General features: G+C 41.3%; 1 protein-coding gene across 1 annotated transcript; it reads left to right on the top strand.

Moving 5' to 3' along the window:
• Positions 1-965: 965 nt before the first annotated feature.
• On the top strand, positions 966-1,830 carry LOC147947039 (replication protein A 70 kDa DNA-binding subunit A-like). The gene is made up of 4 exons (XM_087507333.1): positions 966-1,094; positions 1,202-1,469; positions 1,541-1,637; positions 1,731-1,830. The coding sequence occupies exons 1-4, from the start codon at positions 966-968 to the stop codon at positions 1,828-1,830; spliced, it is 594 nt and encodes a 197-aa protein (XP_087363459.1).
• Positions 1,831-11,134: the final 9,304 nt, after the last annotated feature.

The following is an 11,134-nucleotide window of genomic DNA, read 5'->3' as shown; positions in this document are numbered from 1 at the left end:
TGTTTTAATTATTTAATCAATAGGTGTGAGTGGTAACATCCCTTGGAGTCAAAACTTTCAATGTAACCATTAGCACACTATAAATTCATAATCTCGAATTGTAAATCTAAGAACTAAAACATTAACTTTTCAATTTCTACATTTAACTCTCTTCCGAAACTTTCACATGTAAATCAAGTTTTTATTACAGAACATTTTTTAATTAAATATAATAATATGTGGATATATAATAAATTATATGTTTATATAATCTTACATTTAGGTACAATTTCATTGATTATGGAGAGACCAGAATAAAAGATTTGGATTATACTGACTATCGATTCGATATGGACTGAAGGTAAATAAAAAATCTAACTTTGTTTTTGTCTACTGATTAATTGATTTAGGCAATACTGATTTAAATTATTTCCCCTCCAAATTACAGTGATGCACTTGACTCCTATATTCATCTTGCTGTTGAGGATTCTTTTGAGAAGCATTGAATTCCTTATTGAGTATTTAATTGTTTTAATGATAAACATAATTTGGTTAATGTTTGATTTTAAAGATACTGAGTTATATTTAATTTAAATAACATTATTTCAAATTTCAAATTATTTTAAAAATAACATTGATTACAAATGACGACATGTAGAGATTTGCGAAATGATTTAATATAAAGTCCATTATTATAATTTACAAAAAAAACATTTATCCCAAATGTAATAGTAATTTATAAGTGCTTGATGATTTTCATCAAAATCATGGAAGTATAAATATATAAAATTTACTTTAAAATTTAGTAAACATATTTAGAATATACATGTATGATATGTTTACATTCTTCATCATTATCATCTTAAAAAAAAATAAAGTAAATATTTATTCTATAAAATCAAGTCGGTTGTATAACATCTCTATATATATTGATACGCTAATGTGTTAAAAAGTCATATGCGCAACTCAATATGACTTCTAAAAAGATGAATGCTCGTCCTTTTCTTCAGCTAGGCGATCTCAATCCTGCGCTAGACCATTACAAAATTAGAGTCCGTATCATAAGACTTTGGAAGTCATTCAAGTCTCTACAGATGGTCTTCGTTGACAGTGATGTAAGATTTAATAAGATTCCTTTAAGCGTAATGTTTAGTTAGAATCTCTATCATATTTTAAGAAAAATCTCGATAATAGCTTACTAACTTCTAAACGTTATATATAGGGTACAGAGATACATGCATCTATTGAAGACGGTTTGGTCAGCAGATTTCAGAACCAACTCGCTGTCGGCGAGTCTAAGATAGTTGATACATTCAGCTTAGTAGATTATGATAGTAGTTATAAGACAAGTTCTTTGGAATTTAAAATCGTCTTTTATAGAACCACTATAGTGAAACCATGTGATGAATTCCCAGTTCGTGTCCTAGAAAAATATTTTCAGAATTTTCCTTCTATATTGGCTGGAGAATTAGACAAGAATGTACTGTTTGGTGAGTTGTTAACTTCATATTTAAAATTTTATTTTAAGAAATAATTATTAATTCATATGTATTTTTGGTAGATGTTATCGGTCAGATCGTTTGTGTAGGAAATCTTGATAGTGTCAAAACAAAAGGGAAGGTTAATGTCAAATTGAGTTTCGATCTGCAAGATTTAACGTATGATTCCTTAATAAATTTTCTTTATAATTAAAATTATTTTGGAATATAATATCTAAATATATATTCTTATTTCATGCATTCGTAATATAGTGGAACCCGGTTGAATTGCACTGTGTGGGGTGATCTTGCAAAGGCCTTTGATACACAAATAAAGGAATATCAAGATACTGTCGTCGTTTGTGTAATATGATTTGCATGCTTGAAGGAGTGGAAAGGTAATTACTGACTTTCTGAAAATCTTAGAACTTATGATTATCAAATCTAACGTTGCCAATTAAATCAAAATTTCTGGGAACTATAGTATTTCCAATGCGTTCACCTCTACCGATATTATGATAAATCCAGTTATGCCTGAAGTGGACGCCTTTCGAAATAAGTATATATATATATATATCCCTTCTATATTACTCGGCCATATATGCTATAAACGTTTACATGTTCTTATTATTATCATAACTGTACAGGTTGCCCATTGATGCTGTTGATTTAGTACAACTTGATGATGAACCAAACCCTCAAAAATCAAAGGTGACATTATATGAGGAGTTTTTTTATTATGAACGAAAAGAGTACTATGGACCAAATCGTTTATGCACTTGAGGTTTTGTTTGTAAATAGAAAATTGAGATCATGTAACTTGAATTGTTTTTGAAAACTCTTTAAGGGAACGAACGTTTGGTTTATTCTTTATAGACGTGAACATGTGTGACAATCGCGACAATTTATTATGTTAAAGTGTTGCCTAAATTGTATTATATAGCTTGTAAAGTTTGCAATAAGAAGGTGCAGCCGTATCCACTAGAATCTCAATCTGGAAAAGATCTACTTTATAGTTGTGGGTTTTGGGATGCTGATGTTACGGATGTTGATTACAAGTAAGTTTCACTTAACTGTTTGAAAGGTAAAACTGTCAGAGAAAGCGAATTAAACTAATCGTGTAAGGCGAATAGATTTGCTGACGTGGAGGGCGATTTTAAGGCGATTAGGGTTTTCTTGCTTGGTGGCCAAGTTTCATGGTTCTGGCGGTTCCGCAGCCTCCGGCTACTGAGTCCGGTGCACTGATTTTGGATTCGGCTCTCCAGCTGGAAGTCGAGGGTAGTCAAGGGAGTTATGTTAAGGATGGGTCATCTAAGGATGGTGTCACAGTCACTGTTTCAACGGGGTTGGGGTTGGGTGAACAAAAGTTATGGTTAAAGACGGCGAAGAAACATACTTTCACAAAACAAGCTTTTGTAGTTATAGAGATCGAGGGGAAGCAGCGTGTTGTCGTCCACAAGGATGTATTTGTTGATGCGAGGCCATTGTGGGAAGATTTTGTCATCAGCAAATTTCTCAGTGAGAAAGCGCCCCATGTGGGGAAGATTCATATGATTGTTAATAAGATTTGGAGATTGGGGATAAATCTTCGGCTATTGATGTCATAGTGGTTAATCAAACCACTATCAAATTTTGTGTGCGTAGCGAGAGTATCAGGCATAGAATCTTAAACCGTGGGATGTGGAACATTGGTGGTATTCCCATGAACCTTTCCAAAGGGAAGCCTTTTGTTGAAGAAGCACAACCAGCACTGAAATCTGTTCCATTGTGGGTTGTCTTGAAAAATGTACCGTACACTATGTTTTCTAACAAGGGAATGCAGTTTTTGGCTAGTGCAGTGGGTACACCCATACGTTTACATCCAAAAATAGAGGCCTGCTCAAGCTTTGATGAAGCACAGATTTTGGTGGAGGCGGATCTCACAAAAACTTTACCAGTGGAGTACCACTTGGCTGGTGAAGAGGAGGGGGAGTTGGATATTGTAGTTAATTACTCTTATCCTTGGCTACCTCCTCAATGTAGTCACTGTCGTAAATGGGGACATCTGCAAGCTGCTTGTCTGACAATAGCGGCATTGATTGAGCAACCGATATCTCCTAAGGGTTTGGTGGACAAGGTAAAAGAAATTGAGGCTCCTATCCCGGAGATTACAAGACAATCTGCAGAGGCAAGTTTAAATACAGTTGAGGCTCCTGTGACTGACAATATGGGGATAGAGGGAGAACACGAATGGATAACACCACAAAAAAGGACACAAATCTGTATCTAGTCCGACTACAACGATTTCACATATGCAGTCTGGGGAGGGATCTCTGCTATCTAATCCTTACTCGATTTTGAGTGAGAGGAATGAGGACGAAGAGAGAGCAGATAAGGAAGAGGCGGCGGAGGATGTCTTTAAGGAGTCAGACAACCCTCCTCTCTCTGATGTCGCTGGTAGTTCTCTTGACTCTGTTTTACCTGCACAGGCAGACTCTGTTGTGCCTGCGGGAATCTATTCCATGTGCTTCAAAAAATGCCCATAAGTTTGTTACTAACCCTTCTACTCAACCTCTACGTGACCAGAGTAGTAAGGGTACTCAACAATAAATTATGTCGAGTTTTTTTTGGAATGTTCGCGGGTTCAACAAAATGTCTAAACATTCCGTTGTTCGAGATTGGGTCAAGAAAGGTAATTTTCAGTTTGGTTGTCTCTTGGAAACAAGGGTAAAGGAATCTAAAGCTACGGCTATACTTGCTTCAGTATTTCCTGATTGGTCTTATTTAACTAACTATCCTTTCAATCGAAGAGGAAGGATATGGGTGGTATGGAATTCAAACGTTCGTCTTACACCGTGTTACACCAGCAGTCAACTAATCACCTGCTCGGTTCTGCTGGAAGGTGAAGACAAGGAGCTTTTTGTTTCTTTTGTCTACGCAGTTAATGGTGTCGAAGACAGGAAAGCATTGTGGGAGGATTTGAAGTCTCACCAAGACTCTCCATTGTTTCGAAACAAAGCATGGATGATATTTGGTGACTTTAATGAAATTTTGAAGGGAGATGAGCACTCACTCTCGGATGTTAATCCTACTGTGTCACAAGGAATGCGTGATGTTCAGGCGGTTGTGCAGCATTGCTCCTTCAGTGACTTGCAATCTCATGGTCCGCTGTATACTTGGTGTAATAAACGTGAGTTTGGTCTTATCTGTAAGAAGCTGGACAAAGTTCTTGTCAATGATGTTTGGCTTGCTGAGTATCAACAGTCATATGGTGTTTTTGAGGCAGGAGGCTGTTCTGATCATTTAAGATGCCGCATTAAAATTGGGGGAGAGAAACCTCGTTTGCGACGACCATTTAAGTTCTGCAATACTTTGGTAGAGGATGATAATTTTTTGCCAATGGTTAAAGAGTTCTGGGATGGTACTGAGAGTTTGTTTCACTCGACTTCAGCAATGTACAGGTTCTCCAAAAAGTTAAAAGCATTGAAACCGCAAATAAAGCAGTTGAGTCGTGATCGTTTAGGTAATCTGCAAAAGCGAGCCAAAGAGGCATTTAAACATCTCTGTAATTGTCAGATTGAAACACTGCAAAATCCAACTGATCAGATAATGCAGAGAGAAGCGGCTGCCTATAGTCGGTGGATGTTTGTAGCAGGGTTGGAGGAAAAATATTTAAAACAAAAATCTAAACTACACTGGCTAAAGGTTGGAGATGGGAATAATAAGGCATTTCACCATGCAGCTAAGGCCCGAGAAGCACGTAATGCAATAAAGGAGATTCAGTGTTTGGATGGTAGTATCGTGGATACACAAGAGAAAATTAAAAAGGAGGCGGAGAGATTCTTTCGGGAATTCTTGGGACATAAGGTACTTAACTATCGAGCAATCGATGAGACTGAGCTCTCAAATCTGTTATCATATCGATGCTAGGACGTGGATCAGACACTGTTGGTAAAAGATGTTATGGAGGTTGAGATTCGGGACATCTTATTTTCTATGCCAAGGGATAAGAGTCCTGGTCCTGATGGATACACCGTGGAGTTTCTTAAGGCGACTTGGTCAGTTGTTAAGAGCGACTTTATTACCTCGGTTCAATCTTTCTTTAAATTTGGCTTTTTACCAAAGGGTGTAAACACAACCATTCTCGCTCTAATCCCAAAGGACTATAGGCCTATTTCTTGTTGCAATGTGACATATAAGGTGATCTCCAAGCTTCTTGCCAATAGACTTAAACAACTACTGCCTGAATTTATCTCTCCAAATCAGTCTGCTTTCGTCAAGGACAGACTGTTGATGGAGAATGTCCTCCTAGCGTCGGAGATAGTCGCTAATTATCATAAGGACACTGTGTCACCTAGGAGTGCAATAAAGATTGACATCTCTAAGGCATTTGACTCTGTTCAATGGCCTTTTTTGCTTAGTATCTTCCGCACTCTGCGATTTCCACCGCAATTTATCAAGTGAATAGAGCTTTGTATAACCACTACTTTCTTCTCAGTCCAAGTGAATGGGGAGTTGTCTGGCCTTTTCTGCAGTGCAAGAGGGTTGAGACAAGGCTGTTCTTTATCTCCTTACCTCTTTGTGATTTGTATGAAAGTCTTGTCCGCATTGCTTGATAAAGCAGCCGAGGAGAGACGTGTAGGTTACCACCCGTGGGTTAAGACTATCAGTCTCACGCACTTGTGTTTTGCAGATGACTTATTGGTATTTACAGATGGGACTCAGACATCTATTGAGTGTATTCTTCAGACTTTTCATCACTTTGCCAACGTCTCTGTAACGCCCGCGAACCAAAACTCTACGTTTTGGGGGTGGGTGTCGATCAGATCGATTTAATTATCAATTTGAACCGGTTTGGTTTAGGGAAAATCATTGAACCGAACTATTTAGGTGTTTTGTCGCAGTAGAGGGTTTTGGCAAGTTGTGTTTGTCGTCGTTCTCTTGTTTTTGAGAGAAAAGAGAGAAAGACCTTGTTCTTGAGATTTTGGTGATTTTTGAGAAGATTGTTGGCTGTTCTTGGGAGATTTGAGGCTAAGGGGGAGATAGAAGCTTGCTAGGAGGGTTGGATTCGTTGCTATTGGTCTGGATCTTCGTGCAAAGAGGTGAGTGCATGATCATGGCTAATCTAAGCCCTTGATTTCCTTGTTCTTTCTTGCTTGTTGTTGTTTTTGTGTGTTTTCTTGCTAGGGATTGGATTATACAGGTTCCTAATGATGTTTACGGCATGGGTTTTGAGTATTGGATGATTTGGAGGAGATTGGGAAGCCAGATTCGACTCTCGGCTTCGTGCGGATCGCAGTTGCAGGAGGAGTGTCGATCGACACCAGCAAAAATGGGCATCGATCAACACTGTGGGGTAGTATCGGTCGACACCAACGCCAGTGTCGGTCGACACTAGGCAGGTATCGGTCGACATCTCCCTTCCAGTGTGACGATGTTCGTTTTCCTGGTTTGTGTGTTTTGTTTGTTGATTGTTTGGAACATTGGAGTCATTGTTGCTTGTGTGTATAGCCCAGTAGATGGGAGGATTGCCTCACTGAGTATTTATCAAATACTCATGCATCTCAATTTGTGTTTGTGGTGCAGGTAAAGGCAAAATGTGATCGTAGAATCAAGGCAATGAAGAGGAAGATGTTCTAGGGACTCGATTGGATGTTGTCTGGCATCGCTAGGTTGATAGAGTTGGGTCTTTAGAACTTATTAGGTTGCCGGTTCCTTTGTTTCCTATTGTTTGACATTGAAATGGTTAGGATTGGTTGTTGGTTATTCTATTATGGATTAATATTGGATTATTGGTTCAGTTAGTTATTTAATTGGTATTGTTATTCCGCTGTTGTTTGTGATTGTGGTTAGGTGGCTAGTGGGTATGGGACCACTAGTCATAGTTATTTATATTATTATTATTTATTATTAAAAGAAAAAAAGGGTCAGGTCGTTTCAGTTTGGTATCAGAGCCCATACGGTTCTAGGTTTAGGTTCACTAGGTTTCTGTTGTGTTGTCTGGGATTGCATGTCTTGATTGATTATGTGATTTAGTCAATTGTGTGTGGCTTGGAGTCCTAGAACATCTTCTTCGATCCTACAGTGTGATTCCACGGTGAGTTTTTGTGTTATGTTAAGATTGCTTGTTAGCCCTGTTCTTGGAGGTGCAGTGGTTAAAGGTGTTTGAGTTGTTAGTCGTGGACATGGGCGTTGTCATGGTCGTGGTCAGGCGGGTTCCCGAGGCCAGCAAGTGTGTGGTCCAGAGTTCCAGGAGGAGGTACGTCGTAGGATCGCAAGCGTATCAGGAGGTCCCAGAGGGGGATAGCCGGTGAGCGTTCCGGGGGTGCTGGGAACCCAAGTGTGGGGTTGCAGCAGGTGGAGCCCATGGTCGAGATGATCGCTTGGCGGATCTGTTGGCGTGCTGGGGGAGCGGTTACCGAGAGGGGTACCAGTGCAGGCTACAGTGTACCGTATGAGGCGGGGTGCAGCCGAGTGCTGCGGATGTTGAGGACTATCCATCATTTGTTAGGAGGATGAAGCAGTTGTAGATGACCGGTACGAGTTTCTTCTTGAGAGGTATCAAGCCTAGAGGGGCAGATAGGTGTTCATATACAGTTGGATCATATACTACTCTGTTTGATGGGTAATCCAGGTTGATATGAGAAGTTGAGTGGGGAGGTGTAACATTGCAATGTTATACTCAGACCACAGGAGGAACTTTTTGTTGGGATATGTTTATAGTCGTTAAGGATTCTTGCTCTTGAGGGGATGGTGATTCCCCTGAATACCGATAGCTCGAGGGGCTGGGGCTCCGAGAGTGGCAGAGGGGATTATGTTCCCTGAGGGGATGAGTAGTTCCCCTAATACCGAGATCTTGCGGATTGTGGTCCAAGAGTGAGACGGTATAACTCGAAGACGCTGGTCTAAGAGTGAGATCAGTATGGCTCAAAGGTTGAGACCTAAGGGTGGAGGAGTTGGGAGCAAGCAATGCCTAGGACGTGAGTATAAACATAAGGATTAATTGTAGACCTTGAGAGATTGACGGTGGTTTAATCTTGGGTTTTAGATGTGTTGACCAATGGGCCAGGGTTTTATTGACCGGAGCGGTTATGAATGTGTGGCTGTTGCCCCAGGATTATGAGGCCGGTGGTGCTGGAGTCTCGGGAAGGAGAATTGCAGCAGGTTTGAGCCGGGAAAGGCATGTTTCCCAGATACATAAGTTCACGAGAAGCCTTCGTTGTAGGATAATCTAATCGTTGCGACGATTTGGATTGCGTTCATTGGAGATGGACAAGGTTGCTAGATTCAAGGTTTTGGTAAGCTTGCTGAGGGAAATAAGGCAAGTGGTTTGAGTTGGCGACTTGCAAAACATTTGATGCGGTGAATCAGAATGTGCGAACGTATGGTACTTGTTTGTTTTATTACGCTCATATTGATGATTTGCTGTGGAGAATTGCTAAGCGAAAAGCTAACTTTCTAATAAGCTATCTTGTGGAAGTTTTCCTAAGAGGCAAGTTACTAGAGGTTCTTGGATGGACAAGAGGTGTGGATATCCGGGTGGTGGTGAGTTGATGTCAGCATACTGGATTATTAGTCTAGTAGAGCTGAGGAAGAAAATTGGGGATTCTTACATCTTATTACTTCACCGTGGGGAGCATCGGTGTTGTTCGTCAAGTAAAAGGACGTGGTATGGGTATGAGTTCATGGCGTTGCCGTTTGGGTTGACTAACGCACCAGCTGCGTTTATTAGATTGATGAACAGCATGTTTCAGGAGTTTCTGGACGTGTCTGTCATCATTTTCATCGACGACATCCTGGTTTATTCTAAGAGTCCTGAAGAGCATGCAGTGCATTTGAGGGCAGTTCTGGAGAAGCTGCGGGAGCAGAAGTTGTTTGCTAAGTTGAGCAAGTGTAGATTTTGGCAGCGTGAGATGGGTTTTCTGGGTCACATTGTGTATGCAGATGGAGTTTCTGTAGATCCGGAGAAGATTCAGGCTATCAGGGATTGGCCTACACTGCAGAACGCCACGGAAATCAGGAGTTTTCTCGGGTTGGCAGGGTATTACAGGGGATTTGTGCAGGGGTTTGCGAGCAGAGCACGACCTATGACTAAGTTGACGGGGAAGGATATTTCTTTTGTCTGGTCACAGGAGTGTGAGGAGGGCTTTGCAAGCCTGAAGGAGATGTTGACTACTGCTCCGGTGTTGGCCTTGCCTGAGCAGGGAGAACTCTATGTGGTTTATACAGATGCATCTAGACTGGGTTTGGGATGTGTGTTGATGCAGCATGGGAAGGTGATTGCCTATGCTTCGCAGCATTTACGGAAGCATGAGGAAAACTATCCTACTCATGACTTGGAGATGGGTGCTATAGTTTTTGCCCTGAAGATTTGGAGATCTTATCTTGATGGTGCAAAAGTACAGGTGTTTACAGATCATAAGAGCCTGAAGTATATATTCATTCAGCCCGAGCTGAATTTGAGGCAGACGCAACCGATGGAGCTGGTGGCAGATTATGATTTGGAGATAGGCTACGACCCTGATAAGGCTAACTTGGTTGCAGATGCTTTGAGTCGGAAGCGGGCGACTTTGGCTCAGGAGCAGGATATGGATTCTCTGGTAGGAGAGATCAGTAGGTTGAGCTTGTGTGCGGTTTCTTAGGAGCCGTTGGGTTTGGTTGCAGCTGATAGAGCAGATCTGTTGAGCAGAGTGCGGTTGACTCAAGAGTCGGATTTGGGGCTGGTGAATGCCTCAAAGGATGTTGACTCAGAGTATCAGGTTTCGGCTAATGGTCCTATTCTGGTGCATGGGCGGATCTGTGTGCCCAAGGATGAAGAGTTGAGGCAGGAGATTCAGAGAGAGGCTCATGCGAGCATGTTCTCTATTCATCCAACAGCGACTAAGATGTACTGTGATCTCAAGAGGTACTATCACTGGATAGGGATGAAGAAGGACGTGGCTAATTGGGTTGCGAGGTGCGATGTGTGTCAGCTAGTAAAGGCTGAGCATCAGGTACCAGGTGGATTACTGAAGAGTCTTCCCATTCCAGAGTGGAAGTGGGATATGATTACTATGGACTTCGTGGTGGGTTTGCCAGTGTCAAGGACATTTGATGCTATTTGGGTCATTGTGGACCGGTTGACTAAGTCAGTACATTTTCTGGCCATTAAGAAGACTGATGGAGCATCAGTCTTGGCTAAGAAGTATGTGAAGGAGATAGTCAGGTTGCATGGGGTGCCAGCGAGTATTGTGTCTGATAGGGATTCCAAGTTCACTTCGGTGTTCTGGAGGGCATTTCAGGCAGAGATGGGCAATAAGGTGCATATGAGTACAGCTTATCATCCCCAGACAGATGGACAGTCAGAGAGGACGATCCAGACATTGGAGGATTTGCTGAGGATGCGTGTGTTGGATTGGGGTGGCCATTGGGCAGATCACTTGAGCTTGGTAGAGTTTGCTTATAACAACAGTTCCCAGGCGAGTATTAGCATGACTCCTTATGAGGCTTTGTATGGGAGGTCGTGTCGTACACAGTTATGCTGGACTCAGGTGGGGGAGAGGAGCATGTACGTGGCAGATTTTGTTCAGGAGACCTCGGAGAAGATTCGGGTTCTCAAGCTGAACATGAAGGAAGCTCAGGATCAGTAGAGGAGTTATGCCGATAGGAGGAGGAGAGATCTTGAGTTTCAGGTTGGAGAGATCTTGAGTTTCAGGTTG

Source organism: Camelina sativa, chromosome 3, assembly GCF_030686135.1.
Source record: "Camelina sativa cultivar CO46 ecotype springtype chromosome 3, ASM3068613v1".
NCBI classification, from domain to species: Eukaryota; Viridiplantae; Streptophyta; class Magnoliopsida; order Brassicales; family Brassicaceae; genus Camelina; species Camelina sativa.
Note: the sequence above shows the minus strand (reverse complement) of the source record. Positions and strands in the feature narration are given on the sequence as shown.